This window comes from Stenella coeruleoalba, assembly GCF_951394435.1.
Source record: "Stenella coeruleoalba genome assembly, chromosome: 2".
In the NCBI taxonomy this organism is placed as follows: Eukaryota; Metazoa; Chordata; class Mammalia; order Artiodactyla; family Delphinidae; genus Stenella; species Stenella coeruleoalba.
Window position 1 is genome coordinate 109,331,529 of NC_137147.1, and position 14,899 is coordinate 109,346,427.

Genomic DNA, 14,899 nt, shown 5'->3' on the forward strand with positions numbered 1-14,899 from the left:
ATTGAAGGGAAAAAGAGAAAGGAGAGCAAAAACTAAAAGGAAATGTACAGTGTGATCCCATTTATGTTAAAAAGTGAGCGTAAATTTTAAGTACATAGGAAAAAAGCACTAGAAGGAAAAAGTGTGTAGTGGTGATCAGTCTAGAGAGGGGAGAGGCTAGGAGAGCAAAGGGAACCATCACATTATACTCTATATATCTCTATATCTCTCTCTCTCTCTATATATATATATATACTCTATATATCTCTCTATATATACTCTATATATCTTTTTTTTTTTTTTAAGGAACATTTATTTATTGGCTGCGTTGGGTCCTCATTGCTGCATGGGCTTTCTTTAGTTGCGGCGAGTGGGGGCTACTCTTCGTTGCAATGGGCTTCTCATTGTGGTGGCTTCTCGTTGCAGGGCATGGGCTCTAGGCGTGCGGGCTTTAGTAGTTGTGGCACGCAGGGTCAGTAGTTGTGGCTCACCCGCTCTAGAACTTAGGCTCAGTAGTTGTGGCACACGGGCTTAGTTGCTCCGTGGCCTGTGGGATCTTCCCGGACCAGGGCTTGAACCCGTGTCCCATGCACTGGCAAGTGGATTCTTAACCACTGCGCCACCAGGGAAGCCCGTCTTACCTGTTTTTAAGTGTAGAGTTTAGCAGTGTTAAGTGCATTCACATTGCTGCGCAGCCAATCTCCAGAACTTTTCTATCTTGAAAAAATGAAACTCTGTATCCCTTAAATAGTAACTCCCCATCTCATCTCCCTAACCCCTTAACCACTGTTTTTCTTTCTGTCTCCATGAATCTGACTACCCTGGGTACCTCATATAAGTGGAATCAGACAATATTTGTCCCTTTGTATCTGGCTTATTTCAATTAGCATAACATCGTCAAGGTTCATCCATGTGGTAGCATATGTCAGGACTTCATTCCTTTTTAAGGCTGAATAATATTCCATAGGATGTTTATACCACATTTGTTTATTCATTCATCCATTAAGGGACACTTGGGTTGCTTCCACATTTTGGGTATTGTGAATAATGCTACTATGAACATGGGTGTACAAAAACCTCTTCAAGACCCTGCTGTCAATTCTTTTGGGTATATACCCAGCAGTGGAGTGGCTAGGTTGCCTGTCATGTTCTAATCTTTTATGGTGAGAATGTACTCATGTATTTGTATAATTTAAAACATATGGAGAAAAGAGTCAGGTACTGTTAAGAAAGCTGGGGGTAGAAGGGTGGAAAAGGTCCCTGCCCTCACAGAGTTTATGTGTATTTTCCTCCACAGGCCTTCCTAATTTGGAGAAATCAGGAATTCATATTTCAACTCAGTAAGTGTGGGTTACCTATGGGCAACAGTTAGGGATACCTCACCCCCCCCCAACACACACATGTATTTTAAATTCAGCAAATATTTGTTGGGTGCCCAATACTTGTCAGGTTGTACATTTGCCACTGGGAATTTAACAACAAACAAGAAATCAATGGTTCTTTTTTCTTTTTCTTTTTTTGTTACAGCTTTATTGTGATATAATTCACATCCCATACAGCTCACCAATTTAAAGTGCCAATTCAGTGTTTTTTTGTATATTCATAGGGTTGTACAGTTATCACCACAATCAATTTTAGAACATTTTCAACACCCCACAGAAAAAGAAACCCTATACCCATTAATATCACTTCCCATTTCTCCCAACGCTCCCAGCCCTAGGCAACCACTGCTTTCTGTCTTTATGTATTTGCCTATTCTGGACATCTTACATAAATGGCATCATATAATTCATGGTCTTTTGTGACTAGCTTCTCTCATGAAGAAGAAATGTTTTAAGAACCTAATGTTTTAAAGGTTCATCTGTGTTGTAGTATTTATTTTTGTTGCTAAATAATATTCCACTGTATGGATATACCATATTTTGTTCATCCCTTCATCAGTTGATGAATATTTGGGTTATTTGCACTTTTTGGTTATTATGAATTATGCTCTCATGAACATTCATGTGCAAGTTTTTGTGTGGACATATGTTTTTCGTCCTCTTAGATATATACCTTGGAGTGGAATTGCTGGTTAATATGGTCAAGATAGTAACTACAGTAATATAGTTAATATGTTTAACCTTTTGAGGAACTGCTCTATTTTCTAAAGTGGCTGCACCATTTTACATACCCACCACCAGTGTTCCATCCTCCCCCAAACTCATAATAAAAACTGTCTTTTTTATTATAACCATCCTCAAATATACTTACCTTTTTATTGTGAAATAATTTTCAATTTAAAGATGCAAGGATAGGGCTTCCCTGGTGGCGCAGTGGTTGACAGTCCATCTACCGATGCAGGGGACACGGGTTCGTGCCTCAGTCCGGGAAGATCCCACATGCCTCGGAGCGGCTGGGCCCGTGAGCCATGGCCGCTGAGCCTGCGCGTCCGGAGCCTGTGCTCTGCAACAGGAGAGGCCACACAGTGAGAGGCCCACGTGCCGCAAAAAAAAAAAAAAAAAAAAAAAAAAAAAAAGAATTGCAAGGATAGTACAAAGAGTTCCAGTGATATTTCCTCACTCAGCTTCCCCTGGTGTGAGATAATCAATATTTTGAAAAAGATAGAAATAATAGCCAGAGACCAGTTCTGGTTTTCTTGTCCTAGGTGTGTGTTAGGTGTGTTACAATTTTTGTATTACTTTAACCATGGTGAAAGTGATAAGCATTCACTAGAAACTGTACTTCTTTTCCCAGTATGATACTGTCTTCTGATGGTGGGCAGCAGCAGCAAGCCACAGCTCCCAGTCAGCCACATGAGCACAGATGGCAAACAACCAGTATACTTACAACCTTTTGTAGCCACACCACCATTGTCTTTCACTTTCAGTACAGTAGTCAATAAATTACATGAGATATTCAACACTTTATTATAAAATACACTTGTGTAGGACTTCCCCGGTGGTCCAGTGGTTAAGATTCCACACTTCCACTGCAGGCGGCACGGGTTCGGTCCCTGGTCCGGGAAGTTCCATATGCTCAGCAGTGCGGCAAAAAAATAAAAACAAAAAACGGTTTGCGTCAGATGATTTTGCCCAACCGTAGGCTAGTGTGTGCTCTGCTTGCTTAAGGTAGGCTAGGCCAAACTACGATGTTCAGGAGATTAGGCGTATTGAATGCATTTTTGACTTATGGTATTTTCAATTTACCATGGGTTTATTGGGAGGTAAGTCAAGGAAGAGCTGTATAGAGACAGAAGTCAGCGATAACAGGGTCACATTATGGTGCCCGAGGTAACAAAACCAAGAGGTTTTCGTCTAGTAGACAATCAGATCCTGTTAGCAAGGTCAATTTCGGGGAGGAAGGGACTACCTCACAAACCGCACTACTGGTGGTCTCATCACACGGTTGTATGGTTTGGTAGTTTTCTAATCCTACCGGGTTGTTTTCTCTCCAGCCACGAGTTTCTTAAACTCCTGAAAGTGTCAGGCAGTGCTTTGAAAGTCACATCCTCCGCCCTTACCCAACAGCACTTATTTAAACACCTCAGCCGTCAGTTTCCCGTAGCGCAGGAGACCGGCCGCAGCAGAGGAAGCAAGGCCTGTCGGAACATCCAGGGCCACACCCAGACCCACGACCGGGGCCGCTCAGGGGCCCCGCGCTGGCCGCTCAGGGGCCTTTTCTGCCCTCAGACTCCAGAAACACGTTTCCCTATTGGCCAGGCGTGCACCAGGGCCCGCCTCCTGGAAGTTGCAGGGCGGCCTCCTATCTAACCCCTAGTGGCGGCCTCCGTGTGGGGCCACGGGGCTGAGAGCGGGAAGTGGGCTTCATTCTCTTCTCAGCAGACGAGGTTAGGGGTACGAGAGCCCTCCTACAGCGAGGTCAGGCGAGGAGGCTGGATTAGGACGGTCGCGAGACCCTTTGTCTGCTCGCCCCGGCGAAGGGGCGGAGCCGCGCCGGTCCCGCCCCGGTCCCGCCCCGGAAGCGGAAGTGCGGGCACCCTGAGGTTCTGTCCAGTGAGATCTTGGACCGTGCGCCAGCCGTTCCTCCTGCCGGTCACATCTCGCCGTTTCTTCTGCCCGTGTCCCCTCGCCGGCCCCGCCATGCTGTCTCTAGATTTTTTGGACGATGTGCGGCGGATGAACAAGCGGCAGGTGAGGTTTACCTCCCACTGTTCCCTTCGACGCTGCCACTGCGGTGCCCCGCGGACCTCTGGGCCCCAGTGTGAGGGCCGGAGCGGGTCTGACGCCTGGATTATTCCATCTCTTTGTGGGGTCTGTGTCCAGAGGTAGCTTTATCCGCCCCATATTTTTAGCCGCTGGCTTATACGGGGCCTTCTAGGGGCGGAGCGGGAAGCCTGATCTTCACGTTCCATTGCCCCCTGTGTGGCAGGGAAGCAAGTGGAAACCGTAGGGCTCTTTGTAAGTGGGAGTTGGGGTTGCTTATTGTTTTAGGCTTAGTAAGGCGGCAAACTCGTGATTTCTCCAGTAGCAGCGACTTCCGATGGATTCCAGTAGCTAGGTTTAGCAGTTCACCGCTACTCTGGGATGCTCGGGAAGGCGGTTGTAAGGCCCCACAAAAGCCGTTTGGCTACTTTGAGCCCGTTACAACCCTTCTAGTACAGCTGGGTCTCAGCGGGCTGTCCTGACTTCCTTGAACCACCTCCGAGTTCAGAGTTGAAACGTTTACTCCCCTTGTCCTTGAGTCCGCTTAGCATTAAGGTATACCTCAGGATCCTCGGGTATACCTCCCAGTATTAGTGGTACCGGGATCCTGAAACTTCCATCTCCTGATTTTGTCCTTAAATCTTACTCCGTCTTGAACTTACAGATCATATTCCAAATGGTACTGGGAATACTGTTGTAATTATTTAGTCATTGGGAAAAGTTGCTCCTTTTTGTCTTCTACACCAAGTGTGTCTGTGGAGCCCACTTTTGCTTGCCTCGGACCTTTTTACAGTGTTTTGCTGTTAAGAATTGTCTTGATGTCACTATTAAAGGTTTTTCTCTTGGACTTCTATTATGCATTATTTATATTTACCATTTAGGGAAGAAGATATACAACTTCCCCTTACTCCCCTTCAGACCTCTTCTTAGACATGTTTGCTAATTCCTTCAGTCATAATTGATCATTTTTTCCCCAAATTGCACAAAACGTTTCAGATTCTCACTTGTATAGTGTTTTTTTTTCAGCCATATCTGAATTTCTAGGTGCAGAGACATTGCTTTGAAGAAACTCTTCTTTTGGGCCTACTGTTTATTGTACCCTGTGCTAGGTACAATGAGAGAAATGCGAAGATAGATAAGACAGATTCTGCCTTCAAGGAGCATAAATATGTAGATAATGACTAAGGCAAAACAGTAACTATTTTGAGCTCTTGCTATGTGTGAAATGCTTTATATACCTGTGAGGTAGATAATGTTATTCCCATTATACAAGTGGAGAAAATGAGCAACCTCCCAGAGATTGTTAAGAGGGGATGTGAAGGATTGGATAGCATGGGGATGGGATGAGGGAAAGTTAGAAATGAGGTTTTACCTGCACATAATATCTGGGGGAAAAAATTGATACTGACTGTAGGTACCAAGAGCTAATTAGATGAAAAGAGGGAAACTAGAAATTTCATCAAATGTCTGATTAATTTGAGTTGTAATTTTTTTTTCCTGTCAGGTTCATAGAGGAATACTTTAGTACAGTAAACTCCATCCAGGGGAATTCCCTGGTGGTCCAGTGGTTAGGATTCCGCACTTCCACTGGGTGGGGTCTGGGTTTGATCCCTGGTCTGGGAACTGAGATCCCACAAGCTGTGTGGCGTGGCCAAAAACAAACAATTATATACACCCATTACAATCAAGATACAGAACATTTCTGTCACCCACAAGATCCCTTTGTAGTTCATTTCTTTAGCACTTGGCAACCACTGATTTGCTTTTTTGTCAATATAGATGGGTTTGCTTTTTTTTAAAAAAATATTTTATTTATTTAGCTAGCTGCACTGGGTCTTAGTTGCTGCACATGGGATCTTCATTGCGGCATGTGGGATCTTTAGTTGCGGCATGAGGGATCTTTAGTTGTGGCATGTGGGATCTAGTTCCCCGACTAGGAACCGAACCCGGGCCCTCTGCATTGGGAGCGTGGAGTCTTAGCCACTGGACCACTAGGGAAGTCCCTGGTTTGCATTTGATAGAAATGGAATCACAGAGTATGTATTCTTTTGAGCTGTAAGTTTTAATTGATTTTTAAGACCTTACTCAAGACTTTTGTTTACGGTATGTAATTTTTATTTTTGTCTCCTTCACAGTTTTCAAAATTAAAGTGTTTCACTACTTTCATGGCATCCAATACACTGTTGCCAGATTAATGTCTTCTCTCCTGCCCTCCAACCTTCAGTAGATCCCATTGCCTTGTAGGTTAAGTCCAACCCCCTTAGAATGGCATTTGAAGTAAGTCCCAGTCATTTTACAGTCTGCCGTTTCTCACTGTTTCAGTCTTGTCCCAGTTTACTCTTCCTGCCTGTTTCATTTCACTGTGTATATGAACATTGTTCTATTCAAACTTTGTGTACTTAACTGTCTTCAGAACTCCCCTTTTACTATTTGAGTCTTTGTGGACCGCCCTAGACTATTAGGTGATCTCTAAAGGCCTTTTAGCTGTTATGTACTATTCTATTTGTCTTCTCCCCTTTGCAGTGTGGCTCTTTTACTGTAGTGTCAGAGCACAGTGTTCCTGAGGCTTTTCTTAATCCATGAAACCCTGATTTTGTAGTTTGCCTGTTTCTGTGGTAAATACTTCCAACATGGTTGATTTCAAGCTGCTAACATGACATCACTGAATGTGGAATTAGGAAGAAATGTGGTAGCATGCAACTGTAATTTCCACCTTACAGGTAAAATTTAAAAAATAATCTCAAGAACACAGATAATAGTAAAATGTAGTAAAATAGTTAGAAACTGATTTAGAGTATTTATTGACTTTGTTTTTTAAGTAATTTAATTGTACTAATTTTTAATAACACTGTGTTTAACAACCAGCTTGCAAGATTCCTGAAAATTTAGCAGGTTGGCTCCAGCACACCTCTGGTTGTAGGTTAGTTTCTTGATGCCCATTGAGGTAACCTTTGTGTGCAGAAAAGCCTGTTTAGAATTCTTATATTTAAAAACATAATATTCGATTTGTAAAACCTAAAATTTTAAAACAAAGTTCTTAAACCTTTCAGAATCAGTTTTCAAATCTTATCCTATTTAAAATCTAGCAGTTGGTGGGATCTTAGTTCCCTAACCAGGAATTGGACCCGGGCTCTCGGCAGTGAAAGCGCCAAGTCCTAACCACTGGACCGCCAGATTGGACCGCCAGGGAATTCCTAGGTCTAGCAAATTTTAACAATCACTTTTAAGGGCCTTTGAATATTTGGGCTAATTTATAAACAGACATCTTAAAAACGTTAAATTTAACTTATAAATTTAAAGAAGTTCCTTTTTAAGAACATCGATTATTCAACAAACACCACTGCATACTTATATAATTTTTATAAATCTGGAGCTTAGGTTCTCCTAAATGTTTCAACATTTGAATATAAGGTATAAATAGTAAGCTTTCTGATTAAAATAATAAATCTACAATTGATTGTACATTTTAAATTGGAATTACAAACCTGACCTATTACTTTTATATTCCAAATTCTCTTAAATTTTACAAAACTTAAGAAAAACTTACAAAACTTACAAAAACTTAAGATACCAAATATGCACAGTACCCTTAACATAAAAGTATTAATACTATACATAATCTCCTTTAAGCATTTCTGTTCTTAATTATGAATTTTCCTGGAGTGAAAAGATGCTTATTCACTAAATAAGTATGTCATGCCAAGTAATTTTTATATTATTTTCATGTGTAATTCTCTGCTTGCTGAGAATTCTTAATGATCAGAGGATATTGGCCAGCATGTGACTAGATCCATGTTTGAGCCCTGATGGGACTAATCTGACTTTGACAGAATTTGCTTTATTAGCTCCTCCTTAGGCCTTTTGCATTACTTGATTGAATTTTGCATTTCTTTGGATTTTAATTATCTGTATGTTTTCCTACGTAAATCTGAAGACCCTAGGACTTGGCACGATCCTTTCTTTTTATTTATTTATTTATTTTTTAATATTTTGGCTGTGCCTCACAGCATGTGGGATCTTAGTTCCCTGACCAGAGATCAAACCCCTGCCCCCTGCAGTAGAAGCGCTGAGTCTTAACCACTGGACCGCCAGGGAAGTCCCTCTTTTTATGTTTTTCAGTCTCTTAGGATCCCTTAACTCTTCTTTTTTTTTTTTTTACTTATTATTATTTTTTATTTTGGCTGTGCTGGGTCTTCATTTTGGCACACAGGGTCTTTGTTGTGGCATGCGGACTCTTAGCTGTGGCATGCATGTGGGATCTACTTCCCCAACCAGGCATTGAACCCTGGCCCCCTGCATTGGGTGTGCGGAGTCTTACCCATGGGCCACAAGGGAAGCCCCTCACTTAACTCTTTTTTTTAAAAAATAAATTTATTTATTTATTTTTTTATGGCTGCATTGGGTCTTCGTTGCTGCACGCGGGCTTTCTCTAGTTGTGGCGAGCCGGGGCTTCTCTTTGTTGTGCGCAGGCTTCTCACTGCAGTGGCTTCTCTTGTTGCAGAGCATAAGCTCTAGGTATGCGGGCTTCAGTAGTTGTGGCTCAGTGGCTCTAGAGCGCAGACTCAGTAGTTGTGGCGCACGGGCTCAGTTGCTCTGCAGCATGTGGGATCTTCCCAGACCAGGGCTCGAACCTGTGTCCTCTGCATTGGCAGGCGGATTCTTAACCACTGAGCCACCAGGGAAGTCCTGTTCACTTAACTCTTAATGGCTATTGTAGTGATACCTGATTGAATTCCGGATATCTTTGGTAACTTTTTTTTTAGTGAATTGGCCCTCTGGTGAAGCACATAGAAGCCTAGATTCTTCCTAGGCTTGGACCTAATATGAGTAAGTGTGCTGCGAATAGGAGGTATATACAGTACAGAGGACAGATCCATTACTTTTTTTGATTATTGAAAACTAATCTCGTCTTGTTTAGGATCAGGAAACTCTTTATCACTGGCAGGGTATAACAATTCAGTAATAAATTGCCAAGTTTCAATGTAGAAACATCAGTCTCTGTTATATACACAAGGAAATCACAAGTAAAATTATGTTAAAAACTGCGCTTACTGTCCTCGAATATATTCTTCTTGAGCATCCAAAAATCATTCTTCATCCTGTATAACTTTGAGCAAATCTAGAATACAGTGCCATAGTAAGGATAAGGCATTTACTTGTTATGGTTCTTAGATACTTCATATTTTTTAGGTTTTTTTTCCCCCATAGTATTCTCTCCATGGACATACAGACAAGCATGATTATTTATTCTCATGCCAGATGGCACAAGCCTCCAACAATAAAGACAAATTCCACTTAAGCAGAAATTATGACCATAACTCTTCTTCAAAAGAGTTGTCTTTTGAGGCTTCCCTGGCAGTCCAGTGGTTTAAGACTTTGTGCTTCCACTGCTGGGGGCACAGGTTGGAACCCTGGTTGGGGAACTAAGACCCTGCATGCCATGCAGTGTAGACAAAAAGAAAAAAAAAAAGAGTTGTCTTTTCTGACTTCAAGGAGGGAGGTGAGGTAGAGTATCCAAACACAGAATATGTTCATGGGGATAGAATGCTTTGTCTGAAAAATTTGGCTTATCGGTCAGGGTTTAGTCTGGGAAGCAGAACCACTATGAATATTTTAGAATTAAGGGATTTATTATAGGAATAAGATTTTATACAATTGTAGGAGAAGCTGGATGAGTCAGGAGTCTAAAACAGAGATGCAGAAACAGAATGTCACCAGTTCTTCTGTAGCACTGTTGTGGGTAGACGGAAGCTTGCCATGGAATCTGGGGCTAGATTCCACATCTGGCTGATGGAGTGGAATCACACCAAAGGAGAGTAGATGAAGTCTGTGGAAGGCTGTTGCGTCTACAGCTCGTTTCTGGATGTGGAGCAGGGGAATGCGAGGACAAACTGGATTCTGCCAGGCCTTTAATGTCTGTCTCTCACCATGTCTAACCACAGTGACCTTCAGCATAATAGCAGCTGCTGCTACTCTTTCACCTTCTAGGTCTTGGGCAGCTTTCTCTTTGCTAAATCTAATTCAGAACCATACATGGAGGGGGGTTTGGGGAAGCCTAGTTCTAGCTAAGCCAATTTGGCAAAACTACTGTAGTTTTCAAAACTATTATAGTCTGCCCTTTGTCAACTCAGCATTTATACACACCTCTTTTAATCATATTTCACTTTTCAAATAAACATAAAAGCAAGATTATACTTCTGTCTTATATGCAGCTTTCCTTTGTTTCTGTAATTGGCTACATGGTTGTAGCTGTCATCTTTCTTCTTAACCATTCCACATTCCTTTTGCTCTCAGCAGGATCCTAAGTTGGTCATAGTTTCTTGCCTTACCCAAACCGTGATTATTAAAGGGTAATGTCATGAGGAGTCCTGCCTGAACTGGATTGTTATAGTTTTCACTAACTTTTATTGTAAGACATGGAAGTACTAAGAAAGGCCTCAGAGGATTCTTTATATTCCTATATATTCACTTCCCTCATTATGTAGTAACAAACCTCTGTTTTTCTCTGATGGTCAGGGTCAATCCCCTTTGCCAGTAAATAACCACCCCATTCCCTGCATTTTGGTTCACTGGCATGAGTATCCCAAAGTGGCAAGGGGGCAGACTCAACTTCCAGTTTAATGGAACCACTGTGTCTCCTGGTGGAAGAAAATCTCCTTTAGGAGTGAAAACTTCTGTTTTTTGGCTGCGCTGGGCAGCTTGTGGGATCTTAATTCCCCGAACAGGGATTGAATCCGGGCCATGGCAGTGAAAGCGCCAAGTCCTAACCACTGGACCACCAGGGAATTCCCAGGAATGAAAACTTCTAAACCAGCAGCCAAAACTATGAGGCTGGGAAGCAGAAATTTCACTAGCAGATTATTAGTAGTGGGAGGAGTCACTTCCATTCCCACCCTTTAATTCTGGACTAGTGAATCCTACTTACAGAAGATATTGGTTGCTGATTAAGAGCATATACCACATACTGGAGGACATTAGACATTATCCCAGCCCAACAAAGTGTTGCTGCTGTCTGGCTGGTACTGTAGCTGTCTTCAAAAGGCCATTTGTATCACTCAGAAGATAGAAACAACACCAGTAATTGAACAGGGAAAAATTAAATACAAAGAATTGTTAACTGGCAAAGATGCTCAACCACTAAAATGTGTAAAAGAGGACTCTTAAGGTGTTCAGAAATAGCGTATGCAGAAAACAGTTATTACCTCCTAGGATAAGGGAGTGAACAAAGAAAGAACTAGCAAAATACCTCCCTCCAACCCCCTTCACCCCTTCTTAACCGGAGATGTAGACCTCTTTGGAGAGGGTGTGGCTGTCACAGGGACTTGCAATGACATTTGCCAGAGCAGTGAGCTGGAGCTGGACCTTAGAAGTGGCCCGCTGGGAGGCTGAGAAATTTGCCAGAGTGTGTGTGGGCAGGAGTCAGTCTGTGATGGTCTCTGAAGTGAGTAATAAGAGACCTCCAGTACACAGATCCACTAGCTACTGGGTGAAATGAAAACACTCCATGGGAAGAGAAGCCCCTCCCACTCTCTATCACCTTGCTGTGGCCCTGCAGTCCCTTTATTAATAAAACCTAACATCATTGAGCCAACTGGAAAAGGTGCCCTTGTTTATAGGCTCAGCCTGGTAACACAAAGAAGGATGGATTTGGTGCTGAGAGACAATAAATTGATAATGCCTACTGTTCCACTGTTCTTTCAGGCCAGCCACTTAAGATGATGGAGGACACAGTAAGACCAGTGAAATTCATGACCATGTGCCCACTGTTGTGCTTTAATTACCTATAAGTTCCCTGGTCAGAATCAGTGTTGTATGGAATACCATGATGCGGAATAAGGCATTCTGTAAGTTCATGAATGGTGGTTTTGACAGAAATACTGAGGACAAGGAAGACAGATCCATATACAGAGTCTATTCTAGATAGAAGAAATTGCTGCCCCTTCCATGCTGGAAGTGATCCAGTATCAGGAATGGTGGCATTGTTGGTCTTTGCAGTTGGCAGTCTAGGCACTCATCATTGGCTAGAACCAAACTGGTCTTGGTGAGTGAAAGTCCACATTGCTAACCTTCATCTTGGCTGCTACAGCCACTTTGATCATGAGTCCATTGGGTAAGACATGGATGACTAGGGAAAGAGGCCGCTGACATCCACAAAACAGGTAATTTTATCCACCTGATTATTAAGATATTCTTCTGCTGGGGTAATTCTTTGGTGGGACACAAATATCTTCACATTCTATGTACCTACTTGGAAAGCTCCATCCACATACCTTTTCCGCAAACCTCTTGTCTCTAACTTTCCAGTGATATATCTTCCAAGTCCCTGGCCATCCAGCCAAATTGCTGGTCACTCTTGAATCAGTGTAAATCCACACCTGTGGCCATCTCTCCTTCCAGGAAAAGCAAACAATTATTGTATCACTTGAAGTTCTGCCCCTGGGAGGATTTCCCTTCATCATAATCCTTTATGGTGAACCCTGAATGGGGATGTCATGGCACAGCTGTCTACTTTCAGTTGGTGCTAGATGGTTCATGTAGAACCATCATCTAAACACCAGGCCTAAAGTCTTCTTTAGTCATCTGGTCATAGGGAACTCCCCATGAGGCGAGAGGTGTAAGCTGAGAGAGAAGAAGCAATGTAGCATGAGTAGGAGCCATGAGTATCTGAGTCACTTGTGTCTCATACAACTTACTTGTGTCTTCAGGACCTGCTTGAGCCCAATCTTGTATATACTACTAACAGTGGATGATGGAGTACTGCTGTGAATGCCCAACTTTATGGCTTGGTGGATCTGGCAGCATCCAGTTCATGCTGAGGAGTTCAGGTTATATGGTAACTTGGTGATCCATGGTCTAGTGTTTAGTCTCTTCTAGAATTCAGCAGCTAGCTAGAAGCTGTTACAGAGGAGGAGAATAGTTCTCCAAAGGATAGCATAGCTTTGCCCCCAAATTCAAAGACCTGTGCTGTTGTTCACCCATAGAGGACTGCCAGAGGCTCTCCATCTGTTACAGGTATTTCAGTTACCATGAGATCTGCTGGGTGTTATGGTCCAAGTGATAGAACAGCTTGATGGGAGCTTGGACCTGTTGCACAGCCCTCCTCAAAACTGGATCAAAATTGGTTTACTAGGTCAATACATTGGAGTAGCACACCCAAATGAGGTATATGTTGCCTCCAAAATCCAAAGAGGTCCACTAGGCTTTAAGTTTCTTGGTAGTAACAGGAACCAGATGCAGCAACTTGTTCTTCATCTTGGAAGGGATATCTTAACATGACTGGGACCACTGAACCCCAAGAATTTTCATGGGGATAGGAATTTCTGTGGGATTTATTTCTCACGCTCTGGCCACATATGTGTTTACCAAGGTGTCTAGGTCATGAGCTTCAACCACCCAGTCTAGTCACTGTGATATCATCAATATAGTGAACATGTTTACTCTGTGAATGTTGGACCAATCAAGGTCCCCATGGACCTTTATGATAGAAAGCTCTAGGGCTAATTGAGCCCTCAAGTAGGCTCTGCCACCAAAAGCATACTGCTTCTGGTGGTCTTATTTCTCTTGCTATAGGAGTCCTCAGGGATAGGAAACTGTCAAAAACGCGGAATGAGTCTCTTAAGTTGGAACTGCTAGAAGCTGATGATTGTCTTACTAAGACAGGGAACCTAACTTTTTATTTTAATCATCTAGACTTATTAAGAATATGTAACTTTTAGTTTTGATTGGTTATGCAGTTATTGCTACATGTAGTAGCATTGTTAAGGACTATGATATTCTGCATTACAAGCTAAATTATGGTTTGAGCCTAGAATATCACTTGTAGCAAGAAATAGGAGTGGAGAAGATAGCAAGAGCCAGATCATGGAAGGCCCTGTATACTCGGAGGTTCAGAATTTATCCTATAGGTAGTGAGAGACGTTTGTTTTGTTTTTTTTTTTTTTGCGGTACGCGGGCCTCTCACTGTTGTGGCCTCTCGCGCTGCAGAGCGCAGGCTCAGCGGCCATGGCTCAGGGGCCTAGCCGCTCCACGGCATGTGGGATCTTCCCAGACCGGGGCACGAACCCATGTCCCCTGCATTGGCAGGCGGACTCTCAACCACTGCGCCACCAGGGAAGCCCTGAGAGAAGTTTCTGAGCAGACACCTCAATAATTTTATTTTCACTTTGCGAACAATAATTATATATAGGTGGATGAATTAGAAGGATACAAGTCTAGAGGTAGGACTCTCAGATTGTTTCAGTAGTCTGTGTAAGAGGAGATGAGACGTGAAGGCAATAGTCATAGAAATAAAGCCAATGGGATGGATGTGAGAAATGTTGGGGAGATAAAATTTAGAGGACTTGGGTGGATGGTGATACTAATCACCAAGAGAATGTGGGAGGAGGAAGAGATTTGAGGAAAAGGATTGAGTTCAGCTCTGGATGTGTTGAATTTAAGGTGTCTGTTTAACATCTAGGTGATTTTTAGTAAGTAATTGGATATACATACCAATTGGATATAATTGGTCTGGTATGGAGAAGAGATTTGGGTGTCATCAGCATATATGTTGTAATTGAAACCATGAATAGACAAGATTGCATGCAGAATGGAAAGAGAAAAGGGCAAAGGTTGGACTGCTAGAACACTTGTATTTAATGGGATGCCAGAGAAGAGGTCAGGGTCTGAGGTCGGTGACATAGAAACCAAGGGATGAGGGAGTTAGAAGAAAGTTAATCAAGTGTCAAGTGACTCAGAAAGACAAGGTAGTTAAAATAAGTTCATGGACTCCCTCTTCT

At 42.6% G+C, this 14,899-nt stretch overlaps 1 protein-coding gene across 2 annotated transcripts in view; it reads left to right on the top strand.

Annotated features, from left to right (window-relative positions):
* The first annotated feature begins 3,721 nt into the window (after positions 1–3,721).
* Positions 3,722–14,899, top strand: part of SEC11A (SEC11 homolog A, signal peptidase complex subunit) — a 51,463-nt gene continuing 40,285 nt past the window's right edge. The window contains exon 1 of one of the 2 annotated variants that reach the window (XM_079914819.1): positions 3,722–4,112. In XM_079914819.1, the coding sequence (XP_079770945.1) occupies positions 4,062–4,112 (51 nt within the window). In that variant the 5' untranslated portion in view covers positions 3,722–4,061. The remainder of the gene's footprint in view (positions 4,113–14,899) is intronic. The other variant, XM_079914818.1, reaches the window with a different exon arrangement.